The 16,576-nt window shown below is 39.9% G+C and overlaps 1 protein-coding gene across 1 annotated transcript in view; it reads left to right on the top strand.

Annotated features, from left to right (window-relative positions):
- TAMM41 (TAM41 mitochondrial translocator assembly and maintenance homolog) overlaps nt 1-16,576 on the top strand; it is a 60,760-nt gene that overhangs the window by 29,526 nt on the left and 14,658 nt on the right. Inside the window, exon 5 of the mRNA XM_047781034.1 lies at nt 2,743-2,888. Coding sequence (XP_047636990.1) covers nt 2,743-2,888 — 146 coding nt within the window. The remainder of the gene's footprint in view (nt 1-2,742; nt 2,889-16,576) is intronic.

Here is a 16,576-nt window from a genome sequence, read left to right as displayed (position 1 = left end):
CTATGGCATGTTCATGCCTTCTTTGTTATAGACTCATTGACCATATAAGCATGGATTTATTTCTGGTCTCTCTATTCTGGTCCATTGATCTATATGTCTGTTTTTTGTGCCAATACCATACTATTTTAATTACTGTAATTTTGTCACATAGTTTGAAATCAGGGAGTATGATACATCCAACTTTGTTCCTTTTTCTCAGGATTGTTTTGGCTACTTGGGGTCTCTTATGTTTTTATATAAATTTTAGAATTATACATTCTAGTTCTGTGAAAAATACCATTGGTTTTTTGTTTGGGGGTTTGTTTTTTGGCTTTTTTGTTTGTTTTTGTCGTTTTAGGGCTGTACCCGAGGCACAGGGAGGTTTTCAGGCTAGGGGTCCAATCAGAGCTGTAGCCACTGGCCTACACCAGAGCCACAGCAACATGGGATCCGAGCCATGTCTGCAACCTACACCACAGCTCACAGCAACGCCGAATCCTTGACCCACTGAAGGAGGCCAGGGATCAAACCTGCATCCTCATGGATGCTAGTTGGGTTTTTTAACCGCTGAACCACAACAGGAACTCCACCATTGGTGTTTTGATAGGGATTGCATTGAAACTATAGGTTGCCTTAGGTAGTATGTTCATTTTAACAATATTAATTCTTCCAGTCTATAAGCATGGTTTATTTTTCTACTTGTGTCGTCTTCATTTTCTTTCATCAATGTCTTACAATTTTCTGAGTACAAGTCCTTTACCTCCTTGGTTAGATTTATTCCTAAATATTTCATTCTTTTTGATTAAATGTAAATGAGGTTGTTTTCTTCTTTCTGATATTTCATTATTGTATAGAAATGCAACTGATTTCTATATATTAATTTTTATCTTGTAACTTTTTTACTTCTTACTTTCCAGTTTGGATTCCTTTTATCTCTTTTTCTGATCTGATTGTTGTGGCTAAGGCTTCTAATACTGTGTTGAATAAAAGTGGCAAGTGTGGGTATGTTTGTTCCTGATCTTAGAGGAAATGAATTCAGCTTTTCACCGCTGAGGATGAAGTTAGCTGTATGTTTGTCATACAGAGTCTTTATTATGTTGAGGTATGTTCCCTGTATACCTACTTTGTTGAGATTTTTTTTTATCATAAAGTCATGTTGAATTTTATGAAGTTTTTTCTGCAGCTATTGAGATGATCATATGATTTTTATTCAATTTGTTGATCTGATATATCTCTTTGATTGATTTGAAGATACTGAACCATGCTTGCATCCCTAGAATAAATCCCACTTGATCATAGTGTGTGATCCTTTCACTATAATGTTAAATTTGGTTTGCTGATATTTTGTTGAGAGTTTTTGCATCTGTGTTCATCAGTAATACTGGCCTGTATTTTTCTTTTTTTTTTTCTTTTCACTGTCTTTGTCTGGTTTTGGTTTCAGGGTGATGCTCGTTGCTTGTTTGGTGTCAGGGTGAAGCTGGATGTTTCCTGACCTTGGAGGAATGGCCTTATATAGGAGATGCCCTAGGGGACCCAGCAGCACTCCCCCTTCTGGTCACTAGGGCTGTCTGCTCTAGGGGTGCTTCCTATATGGCCCTCATGGGCTTTTCTGTTGTGGTGGGGCATGCTCATAGGCAGGGCTGGCCCCTACTCCTGTTAGCTTCCAGACCCTGCCTTATGCAATGGCTGCTGACCTGTTGGTGTTGGGGCTGGTCTAAGGGTAGATGGCTGCAGGACCTGAGGCTGGTTCCGGCCTGCTAATACGCTAGAGGGAGAACTCCAAGATAATGTGTGCCGCCCACCAATGTCCTTAGGGTAGAATGAGCTCCTCAGAATGACTGCCATCATCGTCTATGTCCCCAGGAAGAGTCCTACATGCTCTTGCTTCTCTAGAAGATCAGCATGTTCACCACTTGCAATTTTTAAAATTATATCTGCTTTCAAGTTTATCCTAAATGTAAACCTCTTCTTACTAGAACTTTTAACATTCACTACTCTTGCCCTTATCAAATATAATAATGTTATTTATATTCATAAAGCACCTCAAAAGCCCTCATGCAAACACAGGAAGCAGAGCCTAGCTGAGCAAACAGTACCAAGGACATGGCTAAGGTGATAGACACAACCCCCTTGTCTGTGATTGGTCACAGGCAGTGTTTTGTTCATAGGATGAAAGTTTATAAATACAGAATCTTCTGCTTTCAGAGTTCCCATTGTGACTCAGCAAAAACGAATCTGACTCGCATCCCTGAGGATGCAGGTTTGATCCCTGGCCTCACTCAGTGGGTTAAGGATCCGGCATTGCCATAAGCTGTGGTGTAGGTCACAGACACAGCTTAGATCTCACGTTTCTGTGGCTGTGGTATAGGCCGGCAGCTGTAGCTCCAATTTGACCCCTAGTCTGGGAACCTCCATATGCCGCGGGTATGGCCCTAAAAAGACAAAAACAAACAAACAAACAAAACCCCAGAATCTTCTGCTTTGAAAAAAAACACATATTAGCTTCTCAGTGATGACAACCTTTTGTATTTAGGTAACTAAATTTTATGTGACTAAAGGGCTTTGTGATTTGAGAACCTTTTTTCTCCTAAATAAGTGCCTTGTATTCATGGGGCATTTTGTTGAGGTTTTAAGGAGGAAAAGCAAGTGTTTTCAGTGAGAGATCCTACCAGTTTGAACTAGTTCAGTATCGGTGTGGAGACTGTAGTTCATGGGTCAGAATGTGGATTCGCTGTGGAAAATTCTTTTTTTTGTTTTAACCAGGTGACTTTCGCATGGTGGTTGGAGAGGATAGGATGAAAGTGTTGAATATTGTGAAGCCCAACATAGCCCACTTTCGTGAACTCTATGGCAGCATTCTACAGGAGAACCCCCAAGTGGTGTATAAAATCCAACAAGGCAGCCTGGAGGTAACTGTGTGGGAACTTGTGTGGATTCTTTCTAAGTCATGAACTGTTTTAAGGGGAAAGTAGGGGGTGAGCAGTGTGACTAGTGTGATAACATATTTTTTAAAAGTACATTTTATATGTAAACATGTTTTTCTCTATATTGGGAACAAGGCTAAAAGGTAACAGAAATGACTAGTGCTAAGAGGCTCCTTTGCAGAAGGGGACCAGGGGTGGGGACTGATCTTCACCCTGTGTATCTTTTCTGCCATTTGAATTCTTACTTTGTGTATTAATTATCAATCAAAAACAAGTGAAAAGAAACTCTCAGATTACCTTCTTTCCATCCCAAGGCACATCTGCCCTCCCAAAGGGACATGACAATTTGGCATGTGTCCTTCCAGACCTTATTACATGCACCTTTGTATATATTTGTACATAGACACACGGGTGAAGAAGTGTGGTCTTTTTTGTTTGTTTTTACTTTACATAAATGTACTCATGTGTTTTTCTGAAGCTTATTTTTTCCCTACTTGTTGTATGTGTCATGTCTTGGAACTTTTCTTTTGATATAGCAAACACAACTTTCTTTCAAGGCATTTTTCAAAATAGTATTTGTGTTTCAAAAATAAAAGTCAAAGAACCTTTCCTTTGAGAAAGTAATTTGAATTGAAGATTTTATAAACTATAGAAACCACAAGTTTTTTTAATCTTTAAGGTAAAGTATACTTTTTACTGTTTTAATGGTCTTCCTCTTCCAGGTAATAGGGGCAGTTAATATTGGGTTGAATAACAAATTAATGGAATTTCTAGAACTGAAAAGGAACTTTTAAGAAACAGGAATTATTTTAAACATAAGATTGGAGAATAACATCAATGCCCAGAATACCCATTACTCAGGTTTACAGATTTTGCCATATTTGCTTTAGATTGAGGTCTTTGTTTTTCATTTTTACTTTTCTCAAAGTAATACATGCGCATTGTTTAAAAACCAAATGGTACTCCAAGATTTATAACAAAAAGTATCATTTATCAACTATACACCCTCCTGCCTGTCAGTGCTACCTCCCAGAGCAGAATCTCATTTGCTGATTCCTCTCATGTTTTACCGCCGTAATTCTAAGTAATATGATTTGATTGTTATCTCTTGATTTTTTTTCTACTTTGTACTTTATTTTTATGGAATACAAGGATATTTTTACTCTGAGGCACCCCCATGAACATTCTCCCTCCTTCTTTCTCTCTTCCCCTCCCACCTCATGCTTCACACGTAGTTATTTCATAATTTTTGGTTAGGTTCATATTCAGTATTTACTTCATTATGACAGTTGACTTTCTTCATTGCTAAAATATACATACCACTGTGAAATTTCCTTTCCTGTACAACTGTATCTTTCTTAGCATTAATTGTTGCCTCATCTTTTTCGCTTATATTTTCACTTGTATGTAACTCATTCATCCTCAGACTGTCTTACAGATGTGTGAAACTTCTCCCACTCTAGACAGACACATCAGATGTTTTCTTTATCTCTTGCTTTCCTTGGGGACATGCTTCCTGGAGTTCCTTTTGGCGCTGGTTGATTTCTAGGCTTGCTGCGTAGTTCTTCTCCTGGAACTCTCTTTCATTATCACCTGAGAATTTCTTCCTTTCTCCTTTGGTAGTTTTTTGGGTTTTTTCTGGATCTTTTCCTCTTTCATGGCTTACACTTTAGATTTGATGAAATATAGCTTTTAGTACTTCCTAACATAGGTTGTGAGGGAGGTAAATTTTTTGAGACCAGGTACATCTGAAAATTGTATCCTTGCATGATTGATGGTTTGGGCTAGATATCAAATTCTAGGTTAAAAATAATTTTCCCACAGAGTTCCTAGGTTATGGCTTCATTTCTTCTAGTTGCCAGTATTGCATTAAAAAATTCAGCAGGAGTTCCTGCTGTGGTGCAGTGGGTTAAGAACCTGACTACAGTGGCTTGGGTCCCTGTGGAGGATTTGATCCCCAGCCCAGTGCAGTGGGTTAAAGGATCCAGCATTGCTGCAAGCTGGAAGGAAGGGAGGAAGGAAAGGAGGGAGGGACAGAAGGAGGGAGAAAGGAAAGAACAGAAGAAGCAAGGAGAGAATCCAACAAATTTCAGATTCTCTGTCCGTTGGATGTGGCCTTTTTATTTTTATCTCTCTTACAGTATTTAGGATCTCCTCCTTTTTTCCATCATCCTTAAATTTCATGATAATTTTATATTTTTCATTCTGGCACTTCATGAGTTTACTCTGGAAATTACAAGCTTCAATTTTTGGGGAATTTTTTTTTTTAACATTTTCTTTATATCTATTTTCTTGGTGTTTTCTTTCTGGAATTCCTGTTAGTTGGTTGTTAGACCTTCTTGTTTAATTTTTTTTTACCTCTTGCCTGTTTCATATTTTTTTTTGTTTGTTTTCAGTCCATTCAGATATATATATATGTATATATATTTGTGTGTGTGTGTATGTAAAACTTATTTTCTATTAAAGTATAGTTGGTTTACAGTGTTGCATTTGTTTATGGGGTACAGCAAAGTGATTCAGTTATATATAATCTTTTTTATATTTTTTAAATTTTCTAGTTTTATTGAAATATAGGTGATTTACAATGTTGTAATAACTTCTCCTCTACAACAAAGTGATTCAGTTATACACATACACAGATCCATTCTTTTTCAAATTCTTTTCCCACGTAAGTTATCACACAGTATTGAGTGGAGTTCCCTGTGCATAGAGCAGGTCCCCATTGACCATCCATTCCATATACAATATTGTGCATATGCTAATCTCCAAACCCCAATCCACTCCTCCCCCAGCCTTTCCCCTTTGGTAACCATGCATTTGTTTTTGAAGTCTGTGAGTCTGTTTCTGTTTTATAAATAAGTTCATTTGTATCCTTTTTTTTAGATTCCACATATAAGTGATATAATATATTTGTCTTATCTCTTTTTGACTTACTTCATTTAATATGATAATTTCTAGATCTATCCATGTTGTTGCAAATGGCATTATTTCATTTTTTTTATGGCTGAGTAATAGTCCGTTGTATATATTTACCACATCTTTATTGTCCATTCCTCTGTTGGTGGACATTTATGTTGCTTCTATGTCTTGGCTATTGTAAATAGTGCTGCATTGAACATTGGGGTACATGTATCAATTTGAATTGTGGTTTTCTCCAGATATATGCCCAAGAGTGGAATTGCTGAATATATGGTAGCTCTATATTTAGTTCTTTGAGGAAACCTCCATGCTGTTCTCCATAGTAGTTATACCAGTTAATGTTCCCATCAGCAGTGTAGGAGGGTTCCCTTTTCTCTACACCCTCTCCAGCATTTATTGTTTGTAGACTCTTAAAGATGGCCATTCTGACTGTTGTGAGGTGATACTTCATTGTATTTTGATGTGCATTTCCCTAATAATTAGCAGTGTTGAACATCTTTTCATGTGCGTTTTGGTTATCTGTATGTCGTCTTTGGAGAAATGTCTATTTAGATCTTCTGCCCATTTTTAATTTTTTTTTTATACTGAGCTTCATGAATTGTGTATTTTGGAGATTAATCCCTTGTTGGTCACATTACTTACAGATATTTTCTCCCATTCTCTGTGTTGTCTTTTCACTTTGTTTTGGTTTCATTTGCTGCTCAAAAGCTTTTAAGTTTAATTAGGTCCCATTTGTTTATTTTTGGTTTTACTTCCACTATTCTAGGAGGCAGATCCAAAAAGATATTGCTGAGATTTATGTCAGAGAGTGTTCTGCCTAATGAGTTTTACAGTATCCAGTCTTACATTTAGATCTTTAATCCATTTTGAGTTTATTTTTGTGTATAGTGTTATAGAATATTCTAACTTCATTCTTTTACATGTAGCCATCCAGTTTTCTCAGTGCTACTTATTGAAGGGTCTGTCTTTTCTCTGTTGTGTATTCTTGCCTGCTTTGTTGTAGGTTAGTTGATCATAGGTGCATGGGTTTGTTTCTGGGCTTTCTATTCTGTTCCATTAATCTATATTTCTGGTTTTGTGCCAGTACCATTCTGTTTTGATGACTCTAGCTTTGTAGTATAGTCTGAAGACAAGGAACCTGATTCCTCCAGCTCTGTTTTTCTTTCTCAGGGTTGTTTCTAGGTCTTTTGTGTTTCCATACAAATTTAACAAATTTTTATTCTAGTTCTATGAAAAATGCGTTTGGTAGTTTGATAGGGATTGCATTGAATCTGTAGACTACCTTGGGTAGTATAGTCATTTTGACAATACTGATTCTTCCAATCCAAAAACATGGGGTTTATCTTTCCATCTGTTTTTGTCATCTTCAGTTTCTTTCATTAGCATCTTAGAGTTTTCAGGGTGCAGTTCTTTTGCCTCCTTAGGTAGGTTTATTCCTGGGTATTTTATTCTTTTTGATGTGATGGTAAATGGGATGGTTTTCTTAATTTCTCTTTCTGATCTTTCATTGTTAGTGTATGAAAAAGCAAGAAATTTCTATTAATTTTGTGTCATGAAATTTTAGCAAAGTCATTGATGAGCTCTAGCAGTTTTCTGATAGCATCTTTAGGTTTTTCTTTATATAGTATCATACCATCTGCCAACAGCAGAATTTTACTTCTTCTTTTCCAATTTGGAATCCTTTTATTTCTTTTTCTTCTCTGATGTGGTAGCTAGGACTTCCAAAACTACATTGAATAAAAGTGGTGAGCATGGACATCCTTGTCTTGTTTGTGATCTTAGAGGAAATGCTCTCAGCTTTTCACCATTGAGTATGATGTTAACTGTGAGTTTGTCATATATGGCCTTTATTATGTTGAGATAGTTTCCCTCTATGCCCACTTTCTGGAGAGTTTTATCATGTGAGTGTTGAATTTTGTCAAAAGCTTTCTCTGCATCTTTTGAGGTGGTCATATGATTTTTATTCTTCAAATTGTTAATGTGGTGTATCACACTGATTGATTTGCAGATACTGAAAAATATTCGCACCCCTGGGATAAGCCCCACTTGATCTTGATATATGATCCTTTTAATGTGTTGTTGGACTTAGTTTGCTGGTATTTTGTTGAGGATTTTTGCATCTATGTTCATCAGTGATATTTGCCTACAGTTTTCTTTTTTTGTGTGGTATCTTTGTCTGATTTTGGCATCAGGGTGGTGATGGCCTTATAGAATGAGCTTGAGAGTGTTCCTTCCTCTGCAGTTTTTCAGAATAGTTTCAGAAGGATAGGTGTTAACTTTTCTCTTAATGTTTGATATATCACCTGTGATGCCATCTGATCCTTTACTTTTGTTTGTTGGAAGATTTGTTTTTGTTTTGTTTTTTTATTTTGTTTTTGTCTTTTTAGGGCCGCACCCACAGGATATGGAGGCTTCCGGGCTAGGGATCCAATTGGAGCTGTAGCTTCTGGCCCACACCACAGCCACAGCAACATCAGATCCAAGCTGCTTCTGTGACCTACACCATAGCTCACAGCAATGCCAGATCCTTAACCCACTGAGTGAGGCCAGGGATCAAACCCATGACCTCATGGATGCTAGCTGGGTTTGTTGTCCACAGAGCCATGATGGGAACTCCAGGAAAATTTTTAATCAGAGTTTCAATTTCGGTACTTGGATTGGCCTGTTCATATTTTCTATGTCTTCCTGGTTCAGTTTTGGAATATTGTACCTATCTAAGAATTTGTCCATTCCTTCTAGATTGACTACTTTACTCGCATATAGTTGCTTGCAGTAGTCTCTATGATCCTTTGTATTTCCATCACATTAGTTGTAACTTAGCCTTTTTGTTTCTAATTTTATTGATTTGAGTCCTCTCCCTTTTTTTCTTGATGAATCTGTCTAAAAGTTTATCAGTTTTATCTTTTCAAAGATAAAAAATAGAACTAAAAATAGCTTTTAGTTGCATCGATCTTTTCTGTTGTTTTCTTCATCTCTATTTCTGCTCTAATCTTTATGATTTCTTTATTTCTGCTAACTTTGGCTTTTATTTGTCCTCCTTTCTCTAGTTGCTCTAGGTACAAGATTAGGTTGTTTATTTGAGATTTTTCTTGTTTTCTGAGGTAAGGTAGTATTGCTGTAAACTTCCCTCTTAGAACTGCTTTTGCTCTGTCCCATAGGTTTTGGATCACCATGTTTTCATTTTCATTTGTCTCTAGGTACTTTTCATTTCCTCTTAGATTTCTTCAGTGATCCATTCGTTGCTTAGTGGCATATGGTTTAGTATGCACATGTTTGTGGTGTTTGCATTTTTTTCTTGTAGTTGATTTTAGTCTTAAACAGTTGGAAAAGATGCTTGATATGATTTCAGTTTTCTTAAATATATCAAGGCTTGATTTGTGACCCAGCATGTGCTCTATCATAGAGAATGTTCTGTGTACACCTGAGAAGAATGTATATCCTGCTGCTTTCAGATGAAATGTTATATATCAATTAAGCCCATCTGATCTAATGTGTCTTTTAAGCCCTGTTTGTCCTTATTGATTTTCTGTCTCAATGATCTGTCCATTCATGTAAGTAGGATATCAAAGTCCCCCACTATTACTGTGTTTTTGTCAATTTCTCCTTCTATGGCTGTTAGCATTTGCGTTATATATTGAGGTGCTCCTGTGTTGGTTGCATATATATTTACAATTATTAAATCTTTTTCTCAGATTAATCCCTTGATGTTGTGTCCTTTGTCTCTTGTAACCAACTTATTTTAAAATCTGTTTTGTCTGATATGAGTGTGCTACTCCAGCTTTCTTTAGCTTTCTATTTGCATAGAATATCTTTCTCCATCCCCTCACTTTCAGGTTATATATGTCCCTAGATGTGCAGTGGGTCTTGTTTTTGTATCCATTCAGCCAGTTTTAAGTCTTTTTGTTGGAGCATTTAATCCGTTTGCATTTAAGGTACTTATTGATATATGTTCTTATTGGCATTTTGTTAATTGTTTTGATTTTGTTTTTGTAGGTCTTTTTCTTCCCTTTCTCTTTTCTTCTCTTGTGGTTTGAAAACTATCTTTAATGTTGTGTTTAGACTGCTTTTCAGGTTTTTTTGTGTCTGTATCTATTGTAGATTTTTGATTTGCAGTTGTCATGTCACACACACACGCACACACACACATATGATTGTTCTGAGTTACTGGTTTCTTATGTGAAATGCCTTTCCAATATTAAATTTAATGATAATTTGCCTTTGTCTTTGTATTTATTTTTTTCATTTAGTATCCTGGCACTTCATAAGCCTGTTCTGGAAATTTGCAAGTTTCAACTATAGGCAGTTTTCTTTTATCATTTCCATAACATTTACTTCATATTCATTTTGTTGGTTTTTTCTTTCTGGAATTCATGTTAGTTGGTTGTTGGACTAACTTGTTTGATTTTTTTTTTTTTCCCTCTGTCCTGTTTCTTTGGGATTTTTTTGTTCTGTTTTCCAGAAGAATTTTTTTTAAATTGGTCTTCTAACACTTCTGTTGAATTTTTAGTTTTTTCTTAATGTTCTAAAAAAAATAGCATTCTGTTCCTGTTTCATGAATACATTATCTTGCCTCATCTTTAATGATCTTTAATTATAATTTTTGAAGGCTTTTTTTGCTCTCTTCATTGTCTCGGTACCTCTTAGTTCCTTTTTTCTGTTGATACATTCTTATCTGTTGTATGAGAAGTTTTCCTAAAATGTTTGGATGCCCTTCGCCTGTTTTTGTTGTTGTTGTTGTTGTTTTAAAGAGCAAGGCACTCTAAAAGCAAGATGAGAATTCTTTGTAATGAATAGAGCTTGTCAACTGGTGAGCCTCACTATAGGATTATGGGATGAGGACCTGGCACTTTTCTTGGAGGACTCCAAGTTTCAGTGGAATTTCTCTAGAGGGACATCACCTACTCTTTGATTAGAGGATAGGGAAGGGTAATGTGCCTTGCTGTCAACTTTTAGAAACTGAGCAAGGAAAATACACTGGAAATCCTTTAACCATGAAGATAAACTTCCAAACCCTCACCTTGGCCTCTGAAAGACCTTCATAATCTAGATTCTAATTGGTTGGCTTTTTTGTTTTGTTTTAACAATGCCTGTGGCATACCGAAGTTGCTAGACCAAGGATCAGACCTGAGCCATGGCAGTGATAATGATGGATCCTTAACCGCTAGGATGCCAGGGAACTTTGATCTAATTGCTTTCTTGTCCTGGGGAAATGGAGAAGAACAAGATGAATGGATTGAGCTGCATCTGGGCTTAAAGCTGCAACTGATACCCACCTTCTTCCTCTTCTACTGCCCATTCCAGATTCCCCTCACCTTTTCTAGCACTTTGGGTGGTCTAGTGCTAGGGGAGCCTGAGATCCTGGTCATCATGCCCTCTCAGGCTGTGGCTGCTGCACTTCCTGTTTACCGTCACAGTTGGGCAAGAGCTAGTAAGAGATGTGTTTTGGCAGCTCTACCTCCTGATGTTCTGGGTCAGTTACCTCTACCAGTGTGCTGACTCATTTCTTTGTCTGCTGGACTTTTGCCTGGGATTCTAAAGTGACTGGGTGGCAGTTACAGCTTTAAGTCTAATGGGATGTTTACCGTGTCTTCTGGGAGGAGCATTCCTTCTCTGGAACTGGAACCTCCAGGCCCAGTGGAGATGGGAAGGACAGATTTCCAAGGTGCGTCACTGGGAGTGATGGTCAGTGAGGCTGTTTCTCCTTCTACCCTTTGGTCCCCAGACTCATGCATTCTGCCATGTGGGGACATAGTACAAAGTAACGGTCATTAATGTAGGGCATATAGACTGTGCCCTGCTGTCACAGGGTATCATCTCTAAGCTGGTGCCTCAGATGTTCTTCATTGTTCTTTTATTGGGTGTTTCAACAGTGATTCTATTGACATTTTAGGCTGGATAATTCTTTGTTGTGGAGGCCAAAGGTGTCCCCCCTTTGAGAATGGCTGCTCTTCTAGGCTGGCAGTTTGGTACAATGTGTGGAAGGCATGGTAGAGCCATGATCCTGTGCCCATTGCTGCACCTCTGCTCCTCCTTTGCTCTGAAGTGGGTCCCATAGGCATGTTGCACGGTACAACCATGTCACTGAATCACATTCTGTCAGCCATGTACAGTGGTGTTGGCTCGGTCCTTTGGGCAGGAAAGGCAAGCTCATGTTCAGAATATGAGTTGATTCCAGTCAAGAGGAATTGCTGCCTGTTTCCAGGTGGAAGGGGTCTGATTAGTCAACTTACACCAAGTGGCTGGTTAGTCTCACAAAATGGTCCTGTTATCAGGGTCTCAGATTGGCCTCTGTTTCTGTCAGGACATACTTGCAACAGCAGCAGTAGCTGAGTCAGCCTTGGTGAGTAGAAGCCCATGACATTGGATGTAAGCAGAGCCTCCCTCCCTGCCACTCACTGCTACTCTGATCAGCCACTTGCCAGCGCTGGGGTGGCAGAGCCTGGTGAATCAGCTGGCTGAATTGTTCTTTGGTTGTTGTTGCTTCTTCTGTGAATGAAGGACATTGACATACAATACAACCATCTTCATACTTTGTCCCCACTCCCATAGGTCCATCCGCATGCCTCTTCCCCCAAATTCGGTGTTTAGGGCCTTCAGTTCTTTTCTGTTCAGGCCCCTAACCAGCCAGTGAACCATTATGCTCTCTTTGAGCCTTTGTATGTTCTTATCTTGGGCTACTTTTCCCATGTGAAGTGGACAACCAGGCCACCCTCTCAGCATACTCTCTGGGAGGATATCCCCTCATTGCCGTCTTTGAGGACCACCCCTAGATGAGGTTGTGATGCATCATTTTTTGCTCATACATGCTACAAGCCAAATGATCTCTGAAGCAAGCTCATCCTTTATCCTCCTCCAAAAGCCTCCTTTTCACCATATACATGAGCTGCTGGAAAAGAAGAGCAGTATGTGCTGGTGCAACGACACAGAGTGGAAATTATGGGGTTTGGGTGTCCTGTCTATGCAGCTTACTTGTGCCCTCTGGCCCTGCTGGTGTCTCTCTTCCATCTTACAGTGGATTGCTCTTGGGCTTCCTGACCTTATGACTTGGTGGATCTGACAGATCCCAGCTCATGATGGATGATTCTTGATGTGTGGTCATTTGATGCCCCACTGTTAGAAGCTCCATCTCTGCCAGGGTCTAGCATCCAGGAGCTGATTTCAAATACTTGTGGCTCTTCACTACAGATGGCGTGGCCTTGCTCCAGAACTCTAGCAGTTTCCATTGAGATTCTCCTACTTGGAGCCCACCATGAACATCCTATGGCTTCTTTTTATACTGAGGATACCTCTAGTGCCATGGTTAACAGGGTTGTAGGGCCCAGGTGGTGGAGGGGATATTGCAGGGCTCGTTTCTGCTCTGGGCCCCTCACAAACCTGTCATGCTTTTATATCACCTGGGAAATGGCTCTGAGTGTTATTCCCAGATGTGGAGTATGCTGCCCCTAGAACCTGAAGAGGCCTGTCAGGCCCTGTGCTTCTTTCTTGGGAGTAAGAGGTACAAGGTGCCGTTGAGTTTATCTTTGCTCTAGAGAGGCTGTCCCAGCATGCCCCAGATCACTGGAACCCTAAAAATGTCACTGATGTCACAGGCTCCAGAAACTTCAGGGCAATTATCTTTTACCCTCTGAAGTGCATCTGTTGATCGAGGCCTCCCATGTACTTGCCCCGTACTGCTCACCAGGGACAGTAGCAACATGTCCTTGATGTCGTGGACCAGCCTGAGATTATACAGAATATCCAGAGAGTTTGGTTTCCTTTGAATATCTTATGACAGAGGACGGGAGAGTTAACATATCCCTGAGGCAAGTCATGAGGTGCTCAACTGTCCCATATGAACGAGAGCTGCTTCTTTTTTTTTTTTTTTTTTGTCTTTTTGCCATTTCTTTGGGCCGCTCCAGCGGCATATGGAGGTTCCCAGGCTAGGGGTCCAATCGGAGCTGTAGCCGCTGGCCTACGCCAGAGCCACAGCAACGCAGGATCCGAGCCGCGTCTGCAACCTACACCACAGCTCACGGCAACGCCGGATCGTTAACCCACTGAGCAAGGGCAGGGACCAAACCCGCAACCTCATGGTTCCTAGTCGGATTCGTTAACCACTGCGCCACGACGGGAACTCCGAGAGCTGCTTCTGATCCTCCTTCCTAATAGGGATGGAGAAGATTGCACACACCAGGTCTGCAGCCCACCCAGGTACCTGCAGTTCTGTGCATAAGGTTCAACAGATTTACCACCACTGGCAGAGCAGATACCATAGGGGCTTCTACTTGGTTGAGTTTGGGGAGGGGGATCTTTTACAGTCTGCTGGAATCCATTTGTATTTTGACAGATATGGTGGGACCAGCAGCTCTAGTGTTGGTTGGGATTCTCCAGAGAAACGGAACCAATGGGATATATAGAGACATCTGTTTTAAGGAATTAGCTCACACGGTTGTGAGGGTTGGCATGTTTGAAATTTGCAGGGCAAGCTCAACAGTTTCCGTTAGGATGCAGGTTTGATCCTTGTCCTTGCTTAGTGAGTTAAGGATCCCGTGTTGCCACAAGCCATAGTGTAGGTCTCACATGCGGCTTGGATCTCACATTGCTGTGGCTGTGGTATAGGGGGGCAGCTGCAGGTCCAATTTGACCCCTGGCCGGGGAACTTCTGTATGCCACAGGTGTGGCCCTAAAAAGAAAAAAGAAAATAAGTAAAGGGGGTCATCTGCTTTTCTCAAAGTCTCCTGACTTAAGTGTTAATTATATCTAAAAAGATACCTTTACAGTAACTTCTAGACTCAAGTTTGACCAGGCCAAGTGGTCAAACATCACACCCTTGCATCTTTTAGGTCTACAAGTGGCATTAATCTCTGCCATTCCTCCCAGGATGTGATTTTGTTTTTTCATTACTCTTGGCCAGGGAGTAAGAGTGACAGCTTCAGAGGCTTCCATTTGGCTTTCTACAGTAAGGCAGCTCCAGAATGTCATCCTAAAGTGTGCTTTCTAGGACTGCTTCTAGTAGCAGTGTGTAGGATCAGGATTGGGCAGATTGGAAACAGGGCCTTCATCTGATCCTATGATGGCGCAGTGGAGCTCGCTGGTCCTTCCACGCTGTCCCAATTCAGGACAAAGAGGCCAGGCCTTTGTACTCCTGCATTTTCCAGTTCTTGGATGCAGGTAGCTCCCTTTGGCTGAGGACAGTGCTGGGAAGGACTCAGAGAGAGAGTTGGCCAACTTTCCCAGCAGCTGGTGGAACAAGCACCTTGGCCCTGAAGCCAGGAGCTGGTTGGTGCAACACTGCACCCACTGTCATGACCTTGTCTCCTTTTTTAAAACACCAGCCCTACTGAGATATAATTTACATACCATAAAATTCGGTAGTTTTTAGTACATTCACAGAGTTATGCAACCATCACCACAGTCTAATTTTAGAACATTTTCAACACTCCTGAAAGAAACCCCATTCCCATTAGTAGTCCCTGGCTTCCCCTCCCCCCAGGCACTGCTCATCTACTTTCTGCCTCCATGGATTTGCTTGTTCTGGACACTTCCTGTCAGTGGAATCAGACAACATGTGATCTTTCCCATATCTGCTTTTAAAAAGCAATTCGACTCATAGTTTAACTGAATGTTTTCATTGTCATGTTTTAATAAGAATTAAAGACTAAGGATAAGTAGAATTTTGCAATTTATTTCAATATGTCATCTAATATTTTGTCTTTAAACACATGCTTTCATGCAAAAACTCCAGTGCATTCTTTTCCTCAAGAGAAAGCAGTGGCAAATACTGTTTGCTTATTCCTCATATTACTCAAGCCATTTTGGCATCTCTGAAATTCCTGGAAGTCACAGGTAAAGCATTACCAGAAATATGAGATCCTATTGACTAATGTCAGTACTTGGCCCCAAATATGAGTCTATAATGTCATTTCTTTTTTTTTTTTTTCTTGTTAGGGCCACACCTGCGGCACAAGGAAGTTCCCAGGCTAGGGGTCGAATCGGAGCTTCAGCTGCTGGGCACAGCCACAGCCACAGCAATGCAGATTCAAGATACATCTGCAACCTGTGCCACAGCTTGTGGCAATGCCAGATCTTTAACCTAGTGAGCGGGGCCAGGGATCAAACCCTCATCCTCACGGATACTAGTCGGGTTCGTAATCCACTGAGCCACAACAGGAGCTCCATATAAATATCATTTCTAACATATTTTACAGAAATACCCACATTTTTGTCTTTTATCTAGCCAAAGCTAAACAGAGGTTGACCCCTATGAATTTAGGACTGTTTTAATGATAAATATAAAATATTTAGTTTAAAAAAAACGTCACCTGGAGTTCCCATCATGACACAGCAGAAACGAATCCAGCAAGGAACCATGAGGTTGCGGTTCAATCCCTGGCCTCATGCGGTGGGTTAAGGATCTAGCATTGCCATGAACTGTGGTGTAGATCACAGATGCAGCTCAGATCTGGTATTGCTGTGGTGTAGGCCAGCAGCTGCAGCTCTGATTAGACCCCTATCCTGGGAACCTCCGTATGCCTTGGGTGCAGCTCTAAAAAGACAAAAAGACCAAAAAAAAAACCCTTCGCCTTACTGGAGCCACTAAATAATAGCACTTTCTTCTCTTCTGCATAGACTTTAATGGATAAAACTAGAAAATCCAGACATTGGCATATACTCAATAAATATTTATTGAATGAAAAAAGTGATACAGTGATTGAATTCTAATTAAGAAAGTTGGTCATATCTGGAAAATCTGAATCTAAAATTTAATGCGTTCA

This window comes from Phacochoerus africanus, chromosome 1 (assembly GCF_016906955.1).
Source record: "Phacochoerus africanus isolate WHEZ1 chromosome 1, ROS_Pafr_v1, whole genome shotgun sequence".
Lineage (NCBI taxonomy): Eukaryota > Metazoa > Chordata > Mammalia > Artiodactyla > Suidae > Phacochoerus > Phacochoerus africanus.
The sequence above is the reverse complement of the archived record's forward strand: the minus strand, read 5'-3'. Positions and strand labels throughout refer to the sequence as shown.